Below are 21066 nucleotides of genomic sequence, written 5' to 3' on the forward strand. Positions count from 1 at the left end.
TTCTATGAAATAATATTTATTTACAAAAGTAGTTTTAACCCAGATTTTTTTTGTGGGTTTTTTAGTTTCATACGAAAACCATACTATGATCACGTAACCTAGAACACTTGTCTGAGACCTTAGGTTCAGTGATTAAAATAATTTTCAATCACAAATTTTCACTAGCCTCCATAACTTTTGGTTATATTGATAAAAAAAAAAAGCTCTGGGCTTATTGTTTTGGTCGGCTACATTCAAACAAGTAGAAATTGTACCATCCCTAGACAGTTTGTCTAGCGGTAGATATAAAAATCTATTAAGCTCACGGTCACACCTCACTTACAGTAACCAGTGCTTATCAATCACATTCATTCATTGTAATTATTCATCATTTCAAACAAAACTGAACAAATGTTATAGACAACTTCTTATTACTTAAGAAATCTTATTAAAAAATACGTTTTTTAACCAACCAGTAAAACACTTGGAAAACGGCCTCAATTGGCAACGTGAAAAGCTGCGTTGGATGCCAGAAACGTCATCGAAAGCGGTCTAAATCCGCTTCAGTGCAAAATGAAGAATCACTGCGGTTGATGAGTAAGCAAATGTTGCAAAAGGTATAAACTGAAAATAAGTAAAGAAACCAAAAACACAAAAAGAAACAACAAAAACCCAAAGTTAGCTCATTGTTAACAATGAAAATACAAAAAGCGAATAATTTTTTTAGAACACATTTAGAAAATATCATATTTAGCTACAGAAAATTACCTAAAATGCAAACAAACAACAAGCAGTATAAGAATTATGAAAACAAAAACAAAACAAAAAATTGTAACGAACAAATTATTAAATGGGAACAAACTATTATAGATTTAATTTTTTTTGTGTATTAGCGGCGATATTAGTAAATCAAATCAAACTAACAACAATATGTATAGCGAAATTCATCGAGATAAAGTCATTAACATTTTTATTTAATTTTTTCTTTCAGTAAATTTTATTCTATTATTTAATGAATAATTTTCTAATAGAAAAATATTAAACATACAAACAGTTGTGTAGAGTGTGCTACTAAATATTGAATGTGTGTGCACATAGTAAGCTCAAAAAGTGCTTCAGTATGAATAAATGACTGTCGTTGCTAAAGCCTAGTTTACATTACATCATTATAGACGCAGAACGAATACATAAGTGGCTAGTTTATAAATATTTATTTTAATATGATCGTGTATAGAAATTGTTAAAAGGACTAGCGTCATACATGTGGTCGATACCGAAGCAAACTCAAGCTAAGCATTATAAAGATGGCATATTGCAACCCTGGCATCAGCAAACAGCAGCTTAAAGCGTGTTTAAATGGCCTTAAAGTCGAACAACAAGAAGTGGAAATTGGCAACAGTGTTATGCTATGTGTTAAATTCGTAAATTCATTTGCTTGACGTAATGTTTTTAGGTATAAATGTTCAGCAAAAAGAACCCACTGGGTCTCATTGAGTTTACTATAACCTTTTAAATGTCTTCGATGACTTCCACATTTTTTTGTGTTAGAGTTCTTTCAGAACAATGAGATTCTTGCACTAGTCAGTTGCTTTGAAATTTTATTTTTTTTACCATTTTTATACCCCGTAACACCCAGAAAAAACATCGGAGACCTTCGATAGTCGGTTTAGCAATGATCGTCTGTTTGCCCGACTGGTTTAAAGATATCGTTCTGATATTTTGCACATATTTTTTTGTCCCCAAAAAGCTGTTCATTCTTCGGCATTGCCGATATTGGACCACTGTAACAAGTCAAAACTCAAACAGGACGATCAAAATCAAGTTCTTATATAGAAAACGTTTTTTGTTTGACAAGATATCTTCACGATATTTAGCAAAAACTAGTATTCAAAGCAGCGTTACAATCTTCGAAGAAATTTCTCAGATCAAACTAATATAGCATATAGCTGCCATACAACTGACCGATCGAACTTGTACGAAAAACTCTTTTAGTTGCCAAAATATCTTCATCACATTTGGCACAGATTATAATCCAAGACTTCGCTACAATCTCCAAACAAATTGTACAGATCCATATTTTTCATATGCTATAGCTATAGCATAAAGCTGTCATACAAACTGAACGATTGCGATCAAGTGCTTGTACAGAAAACTTTTACATAAATTATTCCCCAAGGCAGCGGTACAATATCCGATTAGATTGTTCAGATTCGACCACTATAGTTTATAGCTGGTATACAAATAGCACGATCAAAATCAGAATGAATATGTCTTTATACCGTTTTATGCTAATAATGTGTATATTATAGCTTCGGTGCGACGGATGTTAACTTCTTTTCTTAATCTATTATCATTCTAAAATTTCTTGTCCTTAATTCGCAAAGCTCTAGACTTGTTCGTATGTTTTCTAAGAAATTTTTTCTCTGAACGAAGATTATTAACTATTATAAATTGCCTTAACACATTTCAGCCAGTTACCCACACTCACACTTACACTCATATAGTCCACACAAACTCATGCATACAGCCATAAGTACCATAAATTAATCAATAAAACTGCCGTTATGTTTAAAATATAAAATAAAATACAATGAAATACAAACAAACTGCTCGTACTCGTACATACAACAACAAATAATAAAATATAGAATCAAAATAATGTAACAAAGCCTAATAAATAAATAAATTGCCGAAACAAAAACAAAAACCAAAACACAAAGCGTAAATTTCAATGCCACAATAATGAAATCTTCTTTTGTAAATACAAAAACAATAAATTACTGCAAATACAAATCTAATAGTCAACTGCAACAAACGCTACTAAAAAATTAACAAACAAAAAAAGCAAAAAAAAAAAAAAACAAAAACAAAGTATCAGCAAACTTGTAAATTATATAAAACTACTACAATTATAGCCAACATATTTTTTTTTTGTAATGTTACTTTTAATTATGTTTTTTCTTCACTTTTGTTTATCCTTAATTTGTCTTTAATATTTCATAAAGTAGTTTAGTACTTAGTACTTAGTAAATGCGTTTATTGTTGACTTTTAGCAAAAATATATTAAAATCTTCCAAAACTATAATTAAATTAGAATGCGTAGTGTATATGTATGAGTGTATAGCATTATCCGAAGCTCTTATGTAACTCTTCCACTATTATATATGTATGTATGTATAAAAAGGTTTGTATCTAATTAGATGCTGCCTACTAAATGTTTGTGTTCATGCTGTAAATTTAGTTGAAAAATATCATAAATTATATACAAGTATGTTTGTAACTGCTGAACTGTTGCTGGAGTTCGTCCTTAAAATCTCATAAAAAGTTTAGTTTCAAGTATTTATTTATTTTTTTTTTGTTTTCCTAAAACATACTATAAGATAACTACAATTATTTGTTAGGTACGTCATGCCTTTAATTGTTTCGAAAATCTTCTCTTAGATAAACAAGAAATTATACCAATTTATTTCATGGCCTTAAAGCTGAAATTATTTAGACTTCTGGTTAGCAAACCCTTTCGCTGTTTAAGTTGAACTAAATGAATTGAACTAAAACTGGAGCTTGTTCTGCATTAAAGGTATAATTGGCAGCGAGTAAAATTACGCTGAGCCGTGAGTGTTGTACGTGTCATAGGACCTATAAGCGTAATGAGTTGCCTGCGTTCTCATCCGGATTCTTTTGTCTCTCATTATCGGAACATTTTCTTTTGATATGCATTCACACGAGTCCAACAATTCCCTTTCACATCACATTCTTAAAGGGGTTTCTACCTTGTAAGTTCAAAAAAATCGCATTTTATTCTTTTGAATAATCAATTTGAATGATCAGATAGATAGTTTTTTTTTGCTCAAAACCACGTTTTTCGAGTCGGTAGAGGCATAAAAAATAAATTATTAAATTATTTGAGAATTTTTTAGATATGTTCATCCGGAATTTTTGCATCCGTGGTATTAGAAACTGCTAAAAATATTCATAACTGTTCTTAAAAAAATAATTTTTAACAAGAAAAGAGACAAAAATCGATTTTTTTCTCGAAATATTATAATTTTTGCATTTTTTATGTTTTTTCCATTCTGGTGTAAGAAGGTAGAAATTCCGCTTAAATTCTTGTTCGCTGCATATATGCGGTGTACAAAAATATTTTGGTTAGCTAATTTTTATCTTTTTTTCCCTTTCTAAAATATTTCTGCTGTTATTTTATCCATATATAACAAAATATGTATACTAAAAATACATAATAAAAATCATATTTCCGAACGTATTGAAAACAAGCGGAATCGCAACCATGAAAAATATTTCAAAATTGAAAGGAATGCCGAATTCAGCACGAACGGCACGGTCTTCCTTCTTTTTTCGTCTACAAAAAACCGGTTTGGGCGTCAAAAGAGTCCATGTGTGAACGCAGTCTTTCCAGCAACTATCGATTACTCGCGAAATTGTTTATGCTTATTCGAAGCGAATATTGGGCCAAGTTACTACTCTTTATTTGTTAAAAGCGAGCTTAAACTCACTTTAAAAAACTTGAATCTTGGTTTATTCTGAGCTTAAGCTTCATTTGTACAAAATACACAAGTTCGCATTCTTGCCTCTCTAGACATAAAGCGTACTCAAATGGGATGTCAAATATAGACAGTTATTAAACTTCTTTTCGATGACAACCCTCAAAAGTCTGTTTTTTTTACTTTTATTTATATTTCACTTATTAAGGTTTTTAATGTAAAAAAAAAAGTTTTTTGCGAATTTATTTCTAAAATATGGATAGAGTCATTTTATTCGGACCTTTTGTACATTATTGATTATACTTTTGACAATCTAGGGTAATTTTTTCATGCAGAAATATTTTAGCATAAGCCGGTAACAGGGCTTCTCTCAGAACGTCTTGAGAAAAAAACCCTTGCAATGTTCACCACTCGGCTGGAAATTATCCGACATTAAAAACCAAGAAAAATTTGTCAAATTAAAATCAATTCCCCCCTCGTTCTCTGTTATTTTTTTTTTCATTTAAAAATGTTTGACGACCATTTAAAATGAAAACTGCTGTTTTCATAAAACAAAATTTTATTAAAAAATTCCGCCATTTTGTGTGTGGAAAACATCCTTAATGTAAAAAAAAAATATATACGAAGGGGGGAGGTATTTTATATGTTAAAAATGTGTACAAAGTCTGAAATGAATCGGTCAAGCAGTTTTGATATGACAGTGAACACGGACTGTGAAAAAGTAGTTTTGAAACAAACGCGTCTAAAATTTATAAACTAACAAAGTGACGAAAAAAAATTACCCTTCATTGTCAAAAGTATGCTCAATAAATGTTTACTTAAGATATCTCAATAAATTTCCGAGATTATGTATATCGTCACCTAAAATGCAAAACAACGTATTATCAAAATATCATGTTATTTGTATATGTAGCATAAAATTTTCAGCTTCGTCGTCAGATATAATATAACCAATATATAACCGTTTTATAACCAAAACTAAAATTTTGTTTCAATATGAGTGTATGATAACCAACATATAACCATTTCATAATCAAAACTCAAATTTAGTTTCAATTTGAGTGGTTTCTATTATATCGTTTTTCCTTCGCCTGTAAACTTATGAAAAGTGATGTTACGTTATTTTGCATTTTAGATGACAATATACAAGATTAGCACTAGTCGATTTAAGCTAAAAATCCCTTACTGTGGATCAGATCGGATCAGGTTATATACTCCGAAATTAGACATGAAAAGTCTTTTTGACAAAATATATTTTCCAATAAAATTCTGAGAGTTTTCCTTAAACTTAAAAGAGAATTGGTATAGTTAAAATTTAAATTTAAACGAAATTAAACTTCCAGCTTTAATTTTCGACATAACCTTCTTCTATGTGTAAACAAAATAGTGTGTTGCTAACAAATAATGTTTCTTAGCTAAATCTCTTTCAAATAATTTTTTTCGCAACAAGGAAATCACCAGCTTCATATCTTTGCTTATCTTCATGGTCGAGGGTCTACTAAGAATAATTATTCGCTATATTTTAGACCAAAGTCTCAAAAGTTTTTTTTGCATTATATGGTATTATACAAGGAATAGAGTCCTTCTTTTCTATGGCTTCACAAAGAACTTTTTAGCAGTCCACGTGCAATCTCTATAGATCAGCCATCTAACATAACCTAACCTATTATAAGAATACATCTTCCTTATATTTTAAATATTCTTATCTAACAATATTAATTGAATCTGCCTTATCAAAGCAGGGAGGTGCCTCTGAGCCTTCTTGCAGAACGCTAAAATATCCGAAATATGTTTGCTTTTGATCTTTTTTTTCTAAATAAAGCAGAAGTATGCTTATGTGCTTTATTTAGAAAAAAGAAATCGGAAGCTAACATATCCTATTGAGTTTAAAATATCTTCGAAATATTGAATTATTTTTGGATTTGTTTGATCACTGAATTCTTTTTATTTTGAATATAATTAATTTTGGTTTCTCAAGTAATTGAGTAAATATCAAAAGTATATAAATCTATATATAAATAATAATATTTTGGATTTGTTATTTGAAAGAATGTGTATCTCTTTTTGGATTATATCAAATTGTATCTCAATTTTTGTTCAGTATATATTTTCCACATTTTTATTAAAACTTTATACAAATGCTTTTTTAAACAAAAACAATTAATTTTTCCATATTGTGGCTTATAAATAATTTGCCTGTACGTGTGAGAAACACATATACATGAATGTTTACTTGTAAATATTTACTGTAAAAAGTATGCAAAGAAATGGACAAAAGGAGAATAATAAATATGCAAAGCAAAACAAAATAAGAAGAAATGGAGATTAAATAAAAAACAATTCTGAAGTTATCTAAAAGCTTTGAATACCGTCCACGCCAAAAATAAAATAAAAAACTTATCAAAAAAGTGTAAAAACCTAAAGGAGAAAGCAAGTAAAGATAATGCACATATTTTCGCTTTTTTTTAAATAAATTTTGGTGTAAATGCGACAAAAAATTAACAAAGAATTTTTACTTTTTATTGCAAAAAAAATATTTGTTTATTATTATTTATTATTTATTTTTTTTATTATATTTATAAATGCTTATTATTTAATTAATTTTTATTTTATTATTTTTATTTTATAATTTTTTTCAATTGCAATTTAATTTTTTTTTCAGTTCGAAAATTCGTTTATTTGTAGGAGAAAAAAAGAAAAAAATATTTTTTTTCAATTGTCACATCTATTTTTTTATTATAATTTTTTTTTTTAATTTCGTTTATTTGTAGGAAAAATGTAATAAAAAAAATTGCTAAAACGCCATATGATGCATCAGTTTAATTACATAATTAGAAAAACAACATATCGATATAGAAGTTTTGTGTAATTTTTCGTTTAAGTTATAAAATCGAAAATCAAAACAAAGAAAACTAAAACCGAAAAATAAAAACATGAAAACTGTGTAAAATGATATCACACAAGAATAAAAATCAATTATGAAATGATGCGTGTTTATATTCTTATTCCAATTATTATAAATTCTAGACATCAAATTAAATGGAAATGTGAAATAAAAATAAATCAATTAAGAAATGGCTTTTTTATTCAGAATATCCTAAGTATAAAAGAAAATAATAAGAAGAAAACAAAAAAAAAACACAAAGCAAAGCAACTAAAATTCAATTATAAATAAAATAATTATACATACATACAAAATGCAAACACACACACATATGAATATCAAGTATGAAATCGAAGTATTAGTGCGTGCAAAAATCAATTAAGACAATTAAAAACAAAAAAATAAATAAATTATAAATAATAAAACTAATAGATAATGAATATGAAATAATTTGTTAAAAATCTTGCCAAACTAAACTAAAATACGATTAAATGAACAAATGAAAATAATATCAAACTAAATGAATTATAGCAAATAATAAGCGTAACTACACAAACAGCAAGCATAGCGTCAATTTCCAATTTTATTTAACTTCAAGCGAAAAAATAAAGCAAATTCAATCAAAACAAGTTTCAAATACAAACACGATATTTAATATATGTATACACACATATAAAGGCAAAAAGCCGAACAAATTATTGTAATTATTTTATAGAGACCAACAATTACAAAAAAGAGCATTTCTATGTACTTCTACTGAGCTTTGCTTCATTTCGTCAAATCGAAAGCACAAAAATTGTCAAAAAATGAAAACACAAAACTTATTTTGTAATATTTAAGTTGCTTTTAACGATTATGCCCTGTAGAAAGTGTTTGAGAGCAACCTTTTTTGTGTTCTAGTTGGCTTGCCTGTTGGCCAGTTGGTATGTCTGCATTTAGATTAATGCATAAACATTGTGTTTTTTTTTTTGAAAATTAAAAAATCATTAATGTATATCCAACACCAAATTTAGCCTTGCTTTGTTTCATATATTTTCAAGGCTAAAAATGTAATTTATACATATATTACTATAAAAAAATATGTATGCCCTGTTCACATTACAGCGTAAACCACTTAATTTGCCTTCAAACAGCTTTATATCTAAATATTAATGATTTAATTTCAGCTTAATTTATCAACCACTTTTTTGGACTATAATAATTGTTAATAATCAAAGGATGATCAATTTCGAGGTTACCCATTTTTTTAAGAAAAAACACAGAAGCTTCAAGTTTAGTGGGAAATGTTTATTATCATTCGAAAGAACATTCTTAGGCATTTATTTTTGAAGATTATCTCTTTCAAATATTGACCGCGGCTACGTCTCAGATGGTCCATCCGTTGAGTCCAATTTTCGATGACTCGTTCAAACATTTCGGCTGGGAACTGTCGAATGACACGCATGATGTTTTGCTCCAAGGCCTGAATCGAAGCGGAATTGTCTGCATAGACTTTAGACTTTACATATCCCTACAAGATACCAAAGGCTAACGGTATGATATTACACAATCCTGGTGGCCAATTGACCGGCCCAAAACGAGAAATTATCTACTCATCGAAGTATTCTCTCAATAAATCCATTGATTGATGCGATGTGTGGGAAACACATCTTGTTGAAACAAAATGTCACCGAGGTCACGAACTTCAATCTCAGACATCAAATAGTCGGTTATCATGGCGCGATAACGGTTGACGGTTACGTTCTCACCGACATTATTTTTTGGAAGAATTACTATATATCGATGATTCCACCAACCCACAAACCACACCCAACCGTTGTTTTTCATGAATGAAATGGCAATTTCGTCCCAAATGCTACAATTTTACTTGTTTACATAACCATTGAACCAGAAACAAATCTTATCGCTGAACAAAATTTGGTTCGAATACGTCGGGTCTTCTTGGAACTTTTCAAGAATACACAGAACGAAACGTAGCGGTTGGGAAGGTCGAACGGCGTCAGTTCTTGCACAAGCTGTATTTTGTACGCTTAAGATCTCGACTTAAAATGCGTCAAGTCGTAATCCATACGACGGTCCGAGTTGCTCCGAACGGCGCCGAATTGACTCTCCACGGTCTTCGTGTACACACTCAGCTACGGCTGCTATATTTTCTTCACTGCGTGCTGGACATAGTCTATTCGGTCGAATATTATCCAATAATGATAATGATGGGCTCAAGTTGGGTGATTGGTTTTGCGAACAGTACGCTCAGTAGGCCGATTATGTTGACCATAAGATGAGCGAAGCGCGCGAAACACATTCTTTACAGAACGGGAATTTTCGTAATAAAGTTGAGCGATTTGTAACCATTGTGCAGGCGTAAGTCTTTCCATGATGAAATGCCAAGCAGAACTGAACAAAACTAACATGACAGCATGACGCGTGATTTGTCAAAAAATGGCTTTTAAAAAAAGTGGTACTTGGATCACTCGTTTTATCAAGAAAAGTTATTTGGGAGAATTTCAGAACTCGGACATTAATTACCCGGTTAATATGTATAATAGAAAATTGGAATTTTAAATAAAAAATAGGGCAACATGGTTTCAATTAATTAATTTATAATTTATTTGTATTATTATATTATTTATTTCTTCCTAAAAATTAATAAAGGCAGATTTAAAAATATTTTAATTTAAAAATTTGGATTAATATTTTAATTTTCTGTTTTTAATTCCAATTTTAGATCATTTTTAGATTTCAAACCGGAATTTGGATTTAGAAATCTTAAAATTAATTTTAATTACGATTTAATTTAGCAAAAAATAGTTTAATTTAATTTATATGTAATGTTTTTAATGTATTCTTGACAACCTTGATTACAACGCTCTTGCTACAGGGCATTATCTCAAAAATTATATATTTAAAGAGCATTATTTATATAAAAAAGACTGGTTAAGAACGAGAGATAATCTCAAATTGCAAAATTCAAAACAAACCAATATAAAATTAAAAAAATGTATGTATCTATGAAAAATGTTAGTTTTTAATTTTGTAAATATTTAGTTTACTCACAACAACAAGAAAAAAATATTAATTTCATAAAACTTTGCTTTAAAACAAATAGTTAAAGGAACAAATGCCTAAAAAGCGAATTATTTGAAAACTGAAAACAAATATGCAAAAGAACAATAAGAAATGCAACAAATGAATAATAAAGATAAATGCTTATGATTATTGATAGAAAACACACACAAAATAATACAATAATTTAGGAGAATATTAAAAATACAATAAAAACGCATTTCCATAACAAGCCGTGCAACTGCAAAACAAACCCAAAATAAATCTGATTATAACGCAGAAAACAAAATGTATACAAGCAAAACGAAAGAAAGCGCTGAAGAAGAAACTATAAAGACGAATAAGTAAATAGCGAAATAAACGAAGAGAACGACAGGAGAAATCTAAGGATACGCATGTGATATAGAAACAAACAAAAAACGTAACGAAAAAGCAGTACCTAAAGACAAACGGGCGCAGAGATGTAAAGAGGAAGGAAGAAATTTCCGAGGAATAGCTTTAGCGTAGACGGACGACGAGGCGGAATTTCAAATAAGGCAACAAACGATCGGCGACAACAAATAAATAGTATGCAAAAATTCAATATTTACCACAAGTATGTATGATTACAATTACGTAATGAATATGCGTAAAAACCATTATTATTTAAAGCAATAATTCAAATTCAATTGAAAAATTATCAAATTTAAGAGAAATTGCAATAAATTGGCCCCATTTACCCCTAGAGCCTTGCAGCGGCGCAGCGCGTGGCGTTTCAAACTCAAAAGCCATCAACAATTTAGGTATCATTCAATTAAAAAATAAAATAAAATGAAATAAAAAAAAACACGAAATCATAAATATTAAAAACAAAAATGCAAAATAAATCTCAAGACACAAAGCGAGATGTATAAAGAGCAAGAAATACGTTGTTATAATTCTAAAAAAATCCAAAAGACAAATGAAATGTTTTATAAATCGTTAAGATTATTACTACAGCAAATGGTAAAATATAAGTAAATAAATAAAATATTTAATATCTATATACATATACATATGTATGTAATAAGTATAAAATAACCTTAATAAATATAAAATAGAAGAGAAAAAAATTATAATAAATAAATAAACAAATAAGACAAAAGCAAAGCTGCTGCTATTGTTAGAGACCAACAAATAATTCAATAAAGAACACAAAAAAACAACAAGTTTTTTACTTGAAATAGTTGGAATATAGATCATAGGTAAGTATATCCAATTATACAAAAATTTACCAAATCGGCCAAAATTTGCCGCATTGCTGTTGATAAGTAAAAGAAGCAGCATTTTACTTGAAATAGTGGAAGAATATTTATTTAAAGGTAAGTTTATATGTATAGTAAATTTTTGTAAAACACTCCCGTTTAAAAGTACATAAATCAAATTATAAATGTTACTAAAATTGCGCTAAAATAGTAATCTGGCGACCACGGCCGCACTTTTTGAAATCCCTTTAATTTGACACCATAATCATAAAAATCGGTTAAGATTTGCTCAAAATACGAAAAAATTTACTTTTGGCCAATCTCCTGTCAAATACCTTTCATTTGGCACCAAAAGCATCAAAATCCGTTCAGATTTTCCCGAAATACGAAAAATCGCAATTTTAAGCATATTTTAAATTTTTAACATTTTCCGAGTTTAATTTTTTGTTTTAAAAAATTTATTCCATCATTTTAAATAATGTTATGATTTTAATATTCCAAGTTTTTAATATATTTCAATTATCTTTCATGTATTTAAATCATTTCATAATTTTAAATTTTCTATTTTTATTAATTCTTCGCAATCTCCTCTCAAATCTCTTTAATTTGCCACTAAAATCATCAAAATCGGTTCAGATTCACCCGAATTACAAAAAAGTGCATTCATATACAAATTTTCAATTTTTAACTTTTTCCGATTTTAAATTTTTTAATTTAAAAATTTTCTTTCATGATTTTAACTTATTTTGTAATTTTAATATTTCAATTATTTCATTTCATTGAATTTAATATATTTCATAATTTTAAATTTTCTATTTTTATTAATTTTTCGCAATCTCCTCTCAAACCCCTTTCGTTTGCCACCAAAATCATCAAAATCGGTTAAGATTTGCGCAAAATACGCAAAACAAGCAAAATTCACTTCTGGTCACACTAGCATGCTGCTTCTATTTTTCGCTAAACTCGCAAACATCACATTTCACCAGGCGACCATAACTGCCCAGAAGGTGGCTGCCGCGAAATTTTTTTATTTTCTGTAGCCTACCTCAAAGGCGCAATGTTACAGGAGACTGCCTTATCGGCAGTTCCGGTGAATGATGCAGCGGCGTACTGTACACGGCTTAATCGCTATATCTTCCCTAAAACGCAACCGATTTCAATGATTTTGGTGTCAAACGAAAGGGGAATAGCTCAAGAAAATGTTAAACTCGAACGTTTGCTTTCAACTCCAACGTAGATTGAGCAATTTTGAGTGTAATAAATAGTAGAAAAAACGTTGCTGTAGCTGCACGGAGTGGATTCGTAGCATTCTTTTATAATAGCAGCAACTCAGCAGGCTTATGGCAAGTGATAAATAACATGGAGATGCTTTCATCTTGCTTTGAGAATGTTAAATTATTAGTTTTTCATCATAGTTGCTTTCCCGCATTTGATCTGCAAATATTGCTTTTCCTTGTGGATTGTTAATATTTATTAGTAAAGGAATGCATAGCTGTACGCTTGCCCTTTCATTTGGTGGCAGAATGCACGAAATCGGTTATGAATTACAGAAGTTATGACAGAAAACGTGCCAGTGGAACATACTTCCGGCTATCCTGCAGCTGCCGGTAAGGCAGTCCACATTTGCGCCTTTGAGGTAGGCTACAGAAAATGATATTTTTTTGCGGCAGCTACCTACTGGGCAGTTATGGTCGCCTGGTGAAATGTGATGTTTGTGATTTTAGCGAAAAATAGAAGCAGCATGCTAGTGTGACCAGAAGTGAATTTTGCTTGTTTTGCGTATTTTGCGCAAATCTTAACCGATTTTGATGATTTTGGTGGCAAACGAAAGGGGTTTGAGAGGAGATTGCGAAAAATTAATAAAAATAGAAAATTTAAAATTATGAAATATATTAAATACAATGAATTAAAATAATTGAAATAAATTAAAAATATGGAGTATTAAAATTACAAAATAAATTAAAATTATGAAATAAAACTTTTAAAGTAAAAAATTTTAATTTAGAAAAAGTTCAAAATTGAAAATTTTTATATAATTGTGATTTTTTGTATTTCGGGTAAATCTGAACCGATTTTGATGATTTAAGTGGCAAATTAAGGGATTTGAAAGGAATTTCAAAAATTAATAATAAAAAACTTAAAAATTTAAATTAAAAATATGAAATAAATTAAAAAAATTAAAAAATAATTAAAATTTTGACAAAAATAAACTTTAAATTTAATAATTTTGAATTAAAAATAGAATATTGAAAAAAAAAATTAAAATTTGAAAAAATTAAAACTTAAAAATTTTAAATTTTGAAAAAAAATAAAAAAAAGAATAGAATTAAAAATAATTAAAATTTTGAAAAAAAAGAATAGGATTTTGAAAAAATTAAAACTTTGAAAATATTAGAAAATTTCAAATTTTGAAAAAAAAAATTAGAATTTTCAAAAAATCAAAATTTTGAAAAGTGAAATTTTTGAAAAAAATTTAAAATTTTGAAAAGAAAATTTGAAAAGATTAGAATTTTGAAAAAATATAAAATTTGGAAAGTATATTAAATTTGAAAAATATAAAATTTTGAAAAATAAATTAAAATTTTGAAAAAAAATAAAATTTAAAAAATTTAAAATTTTGAAAGAAAATAGAACTTACAAAAAAGTAAAAGAAATGAATTTTGAAAATATTAAAATTTTGAAAAAAAAAAATAAAATTTTGGAAAAAAGTAAAATTTTTGAAAATATTAAAACTTAGAAAATTTCAAATTTTGAAAAAATTAAAATATTGATAAAATATTAAAATTTTGAAAAAAAATTAAAATTTAAAATTTTGAAAAATTTAAAAAAATAGAATTTAAAAAAATTTAAAATTTTGGAAAAAAAATTAAAATTTTGAAAAAGAGTAAAACAAAGAATTAAAAAAATTACAAATTTGAAGAAAAAAAAAATAAAAAATAAGTATATAAAAACATGTTGGCATGTTTTACTTCAATATTCTTTATTTTGACACATACATATCTAAATATTGTTTTTTTTTTATAAAAAAATACATGATTTCTGCAATAAGCAGTTGATTTATGTTATATTACATTTTGTGTAGTAAATTCATGCGTGTCTTTCTACCGCTTTCATAATTCTTTCCAATTTTTAATTTTTGCGTTTAAAATGAAATAAGCATGAATTACATAATTACATTAATTATAAAAATAGTTTTTTGTTATGAAGAGATGCGCAGCGAGTCATTTTCACTTAAAACCTAACTGAACTAACTAAAAGTAATTTGTATAAACTTACAAAAAATCTGCAGAAATAGTATAGAGAATTCTACACAGTGTAGGCCTACTTAATAAATACACTACAAGTACAATAATATTAGTATAAAATATAAATAGCGGTAAACTACAATAGAATGTGAATGTATGTAACTTCTTATGCATATATATTTGCTATAACCACTACACACACACGTGTGTATGCATAGCGCTGGCATTCTCTAGTCTTAGCAATAAAAATAGAAATCTGTCTCGCAAATAAAACAAAACAAAACACGACTAAATTCATAAGCTTGTGTGTTCCTACACCTATTTAGAGTATGTTGGAGCAGGGCGTTTCGGGCGTCGAACAGCTAATGGAACGCGGCAGGAATTGTATATGCTGCCAGGTCGCTGTGAAACTGTAACGAAGCAAATATAAGTGAAAAATGTACAACAATTCAAAGCCAAAAGAACTCACAGATATTCCTCAGCTAATTGCTGCTCCACATGCGGTTTGATCGGCGCATAATACCTGTCGGCAATCAGCGTGCTGCAGTGTTTCTGCATGTAAGCGAGCGTGAAGAGCTCGTTTTCGTTAAACGAACGCAAGCCGGGCATGCGATGCCGATGCGTCAAACGTAGATTATCATAGGTCATGGCCTGATCAATGCTGGCGCCAGCGATGGGACTGCCCGTGTCGATGGCTTCTATGAAAGTGGTTTGTGCGCGTGCGGCTATTTTCGCCGCACTCAATGTGTAATGGAAACTGCGCAGCGCATGCGTGGAAAGCTCGTCCAATTCGCTGGCATGACTGTGCGCAGCAGCCTCACCCAATATACACTTGACATCCACATTTGGCAAATCGAATTGTGCTGCGAGGCTCTCATTTGTCAATATCGTGTGCTCGGCTTTGTACTGTTCCACAAACGTGTAGATGGAGTCGATGAGAACTTCCAAAATGTCGGCGCCAAGGCGTGCGAAGTTAACTGGACTATAAGAAGGCAAAATACAAAAAAATTATGAATGAGATATAAAATTGGCGATTTGGAACCGAAATACGATCCCTCTATTTATGTATGTATATGTATGTATGTACATACATACATATAGGAGGACGAGTCAATATACTTGCAGTGAAGGATTTTTAACTTAAATTTAAAAATATTTGAACTGGCCACTTCACATTGTGACAAAAAAGCAACCGGAAATTCCCTTATTCATGGAGATCATTATAACTGCCGATGAGACATGGGCTTAAGAACCATCGTTGTGTGGTGGAAATGGAAACTGTATCGGGTCCATAAACTGCATAAATTTTATTGGCGGCTTGAGATGCATTTTTGCCTTTATCGTAGTAGTACTGTAAAATATGCCGTATTTTCTCTTTATTTTGCTCCATGTTTGCGACGCTATAACTCACGACCGACTTAAAAGAAAAGACAATCAATCAAACACGTGTTAGCGCGTGAAATGAGCTTTCCAAAAAAGAACTACGCGCTTCCAGCGCCAACTATTGAAAATATCGCAAGACTTTTTTGACAACCTATTAAAATTAGTTTTCAAATCCTGAATTAATGCTACGGATTTATATTTCCTTTATAAATGAAGACTAAAATTTAATTAATATTGATGATTTCAATAAGTTAATTTCGAACTTCGTAAAAAATATATCGATTTTGGAAAACAATACGAAAAACGGAGAAATTACTTGTTTACTCTAAAAAATGTATCTTTCGAAAAATTTTGGTATGGTCCAATACCCAGAAAAATTTGTTTTTTCCTTTTAGTTTAATTAAGAGCAAAGAAAGGTATTACTTAAAAATATTAAGTAAGCGGTGTCTCCGCCAATAAAGAAGATGTTCATAATACTTACATTGGATATCTGTAATCGTAGTACTTGGATGCGGCAACACCTCTTGATATGATCAACATATTCAAAATATTCGAGTACCTGATTGGCTGTGGTACGTGATGGGTGTACATTTCGGAGACAATGCTGTGTAAGAAAGTACAAAAAAATGTCATTGCCAAAATTAAGATTTGTGATATTCATCGCCACTTACGTGTCCACAATGCCCATGGAATTCAATTTTGCTTCCATGCGCGCTTTACGAAAACTCCAAATCGATTCCAAATGCTCAACGAAATACAGATTATTCAATAGAAGATCATTGTAGTAGTCCTTGATGTATGACTTTTCGCTGAGCGCCTCCTCGGGTATGCCAATCTGCAGGCGCATTGTAGTCAACTGGAATATTACGGAAAAGAGTATGTTAAATAACGTTACTATATATAGAAATATATGCAATATACACATACTTTATCTATAATATAGCTCTTGACACGCTTATCAATCCAATTAGCCTGATTCACCGAGTCCTTCAGCTGATTCTGCAGACTGTAATACATGAGTCGCAAGAACGCATCATTGCCTTGCGCTTTGCTGGGTTCCTGCGCGCCTTTGCCGTTGTCATGTGCGTAGTCTTGCGTGGCATAGCGTTTGGACTAAGCGGCGAAATACAGAACAAAAAGTTATGAATAATATTTTTTAAAGCGAAAAAATATTTTCAATAAAAATAAATTCTTAACATATAATTTTTTTTAATTCTTAAACAAAAACTATTTTGCAATATTTTAGTGCAAACCTTTGATCGCTCAGTATTTTGTTGCTGCTGCAGCGCGTCTACGGCGAATGGCAGCCAATCGCGTACAATTTGCGAGCAAACCATCCAACGCGGATATGTGGAGGTATGACCTTGTGAATATTAAAACATGGATATAAATAAATAAAATCGAATTACAATAACAAAAAATAACAAATCGCAAATGTGCTAACTAACCGTAAATGGCATGATCGAAGTTCTCCATCAAATTGCGATATTCACGAGACAAATGCGGCAACAGATGACGCGCCAACGACCAGATTATAAAATTGTTAATGGGTCTAAAATATTGAATAATAAAATTAAATGATTTTTTTCCTCCTTCACCCTAAAATGAGTAATACAATGGTCTTAACGCATATGTTTAGCAAAGAAATATGAAATTTGTGACGTTAGCAGAAACAAAAGCGAAGCTGCGAAGTGTAAGAAATATGAAAAATAAAGCGAAATTCAAGGTAGCAGCAACTTTTTATATATTAAAGATTATTTAATGTGTGGAAAACCCCTGCGTTAGTTTTATAAATATATATGCCATTTAGCGAGTGCGTTTCGCGAGTCTAAGTTTTAGATGGCGAAGGCTGTTCGGTTTTGTATTTTTTCATTGTGGGTCATATTTTTGAGGCTTTAACGACAATGTAATAAATAAACGGATTATGCATATCTAAAATCGCAAATGATATGTGTTAAGCTTCGGTTCAGTAACAAAAAAAATGGAAAGCAATATTTTTTTATGTATCCTTGAAAAACAGTTTTGGAGGCAGGAAATTATTATTTCAATAAGTAAGAAAGAGCTAAGTGCGGTTATAACCGAACATTTTACACTCTTGCAACTTGCAAGGATTAAAGCCAGGGAATTACCTTCGGGTACATAAGTATAGATAGTTGTATGAGGTCTAGGGCGAGTTTTCACCCGTTTTTATTCATTCTAAGCACAAGGACGCACCGTTATATGAAAAACACGCTCTCTCAATTTTATTACATATTGCTATATGTCCTATATGTGGTATAAAGTCACTCGGAAGTTCAAAAATCTTTATATTGGGTGTTTGGGAGCTAAGGGAGTATTGGTCCAATTCAACTCATTTTTGACATACAGACATACCATTAGTGCATAGTTATGGTACTTTATACGTTTTCGGTTAACGGCGTATTGTTTCATCAAGATATTTCAATTTTTACTCAAGTTATAGCTAGCACGGACGGACGGAAAATCACCCGGATTTCAACTCGTCTCGTCGTCCTGACCATTTACATACATGTAACTCTGAATCTGTGTCGATTAGTTTTAGGTGATACGTACAACCGTTAGGTGAACAAAACTATTATACCCTGTAGCAACATATTGCAAGACTATAAACATTTAGTTTAATTTTTTTGCAAACTAAATTTAATGAATAAACAATAAAACACGTTAATTTGGAGGCACAAAAGCTATAATACCCTTCACAATTACAAAAGAACTTGATTCCGATCGTTAAATTTATATGACAGCTATATGCTATGGTGATTATTGCCTTGGACAATAACCAATGCCAAATTTCGTGAAGATATCTCGTCAAATGAAGAAGTTTTGAATGCAAGCATTTAATCCTTCAGTTCGTACGGCAGGTAGATGCTTTACGGGTCCGATATCGGAGGTTTCGACAAATTAGCAACTGCTTGGGAAAAAAAGGACGTGTACGAAATTTCGGATCGATATCTTAAAACTGAGGGACTAGTTCGCGTATATGCAGACAGACGGACAAACAGGTGAACATATACTTTATAATCGTTGAATATAATGGTTGAGTTTTCAAAACCCACTTAATATAATTTTTTTTTTTTTGAAACGGATTTCAAATTGTTTTTGGAATGGAAAAAAATAATTTAGCTCAATTCTTACGGAAAGAAAAAAAGAAGGGCTAAGCTTACAAATTTACATACTTTTTATCGGACGTGGAGACCACCGTGGAGAGTTCACGAAAGACATTCACGTCACGCACAAGAATTTCCGTTTCATCGCTGATTTTGGTGTGTCTGAAAATCGCTTGTAGCGATTCCATTATTGGCAACTGAAATGTGGTAAAAACAAAAATAAAAAATAAAAATAATATTTTACACTTATTAATAAAAATAAAACATATTCGGCATACATACCGACGGCGCAATTGTTTTCATCTCAGCTAAAGTCTTTATTTCATTCACTTTGCTCTCATCGGATTGTTTCACTGAGTCGATGTGTGTGACGATGCGTTTCTCATAGTGGAAAATTTCATCGGCAAAGAGATCAGCTTCGCGTGAAACAATACCTTTTCAAAATCCAAAAATATAATAATAATGAATTAGTAAGCTGATAATAAATGGAATATAATGTGTAAATTTCGTTTTTAAAATATTTACCAATATTTATGGCAAAGTCACGCAGCAGCAATTTATAACCGCGTACGATCTGCAAGAGGAGAAATAAAAACAAAATAAAGTTATATTGATAATTTATCAACTTAATAATTATGAAAGAAAAATGAAAAACAAAACCTTAATTTATGCAAGCTTTTTTACTCTTTCAAATTGAGTCAAGAGTTTATACTACAAACGGAGGAATCTAGGTACAAGTGTAAGGTCGTGCAACTATTGAAAAAGCTTTGTAAAAACTTTGGTATTGCGACACTCACAAAAGATAAAGCTATTGACAACTTTACCTTGCCACTTTTTCAATAAAAAGTGATCCATCTTCCCACAAGTCTTAAGGGATCGCCTCAGTGTGAAATTTTCGAGAAATCGATTTTTTTTGTTGCATTATCGGATAGTATACACTATAATAAACATTCTCTCAAAATTTGAAATCGAAATTCAAATTATTACGTTCGCTACAGAGTTTTTGTAGAAAAGAAGCAGAGTGGGGAACATAGCGACGCAACGCGTTTTTCTCAGAATGGTGTTTTCCAAAACGGTTTCCACTCTCAAAGGAAGAGTTTTAAAGATATCTAGTACCAATTTGGAGAAAACATTTTTAACGTCATTCGCTATCCCACTATGGAAACTTTTTACGTATTTATTTATTTTTTTTGAGATCTTCCTATTTTTTTCTACGAAAAACTCTCGAAAAAAGGGCAATCGATACCTTTTGTTCAAATAAACCGGCGCCAATTTGTCAAACTTCAAAAAAAAAAAACTTCTACAGTGCGAAAAAGACTTTCTTACAGATTAAAAAAATCGCTGAAAAATTATAAAAAGCTTTTTCTTACCAGGATACGTTTGGAACTTCTTGGCGTGACAGATTTTGTTTTTGTAATTGATCGAACTAAGTGTGTACTTATTTATACAGTGTTTCATCCAAATATTTATAACCTCGATTCAAAAAATCTCTCCAATTACATTTGAAATCACCTCTGCGCGAGATTAGGTTTGCGTGAACCATCGTTCTAAACTGATCAAACTATCGTAATCGGAACTATTTCGGAATTACATATGGAGAATACCCATGAGATAAGCATAACGTGTATCTGGTCTTAGGGAGAAAATCACTAAGGTATTTTCTGA

General features: G+C 30.2%; 2 protein-coding genes across 9 annotated transcripts in view; one reads left to right on the top strand and one right to left on the bottom strand.

Annotated features, from left to right (window-relative positions):
* The window catches only part of LOC126759233 (potassium voltage-gated channel protein Shaker), a 462565-nt gene extending 451274 nt beyond the window's left edge, over positions 1 to 11291 (top strand). For 6 of the 7 annotated variants that reach the window (XM_050473953.1, XM_050473942.1, XM_050473946.1 and 3 more), the window contains one exon: positions 10088 to 11291. The gene's annotated coding sequence lies outside the window, so the exon portion shown is untranslated. Of the gene's footprint in view, positions 1 to 455 lie in introns of all 7 variants that reach the window. The other variant, XM_050473947.1, reaches the window with a different exon arrangement.
* A 3318-nt stretch (positions 11292 to 14609) lies between these two features.
* LOC126760004 (protein gone early) overlaps positions 14610 to 21066 on the bottom strand; it is an 84634-nt gene continuing 78177 nt past the window's right edge. For both annotated transcript variants that reach the window (XM_050475319.1, XM_050475318.1), the window contains exons 7-16: positions 19927 to 19975; positions 19684 to 19835; positions 19471 to 19598; positions 17725 to 17828; positions 17530 to 17639; positions 17204 to 17389; positions 16948 to 17132; positions 16758 to 16880; positions 15363 to 15875; positions 14610 to 15303 (exon numbers count right to left, since the gene is read on the bottom strand). In XM_050475319.1, coding sequence (XP_050331276.1) covers positions 15216 to 15303; positions 15363 to 15875; positions 16758 to 16880; positions 16948 to 17132; positions 17204 to 17389; positions 17530 to 17639; positions 17725 to 17828; positions 19471 to 19598; positions 19684 to 19835; positions 19927 to 19975 — 1638 coding nt within the window. In that variant the 3' untranslated portion in view covers positions 14610 to 15215. The remainder of the gene's footprint in view (positions 15304 to 15362; positions 15876 to 16757; positions 16881 to 16947; positions 17133 to 17203; positions 17390 to 17529; positions 17640 to 17724; positions 17829 to 19470; positions 19599 to 19683; positions 19836 to 19926; positions 19976 to 21066) is intronic.

This window comes from Bactrocera neohumeralis, chromosome 5 (genome assembly GCF_024586455.1).
Source record: "Bactrocera neohumeralis isolate Rockhampton chromosome 5, APGP_CSIRO_Bneo_wtdbg2-racon-allhic-juicebox.fasta_v2, whole genome shotgun sequence".
NCBI classification, from domain to species: Eukaryota; Metazoa; Arthropoda; class Insecta; order Diptera; family Tephritidae; genus Bactrocera; species Bactrocera neohumeralis.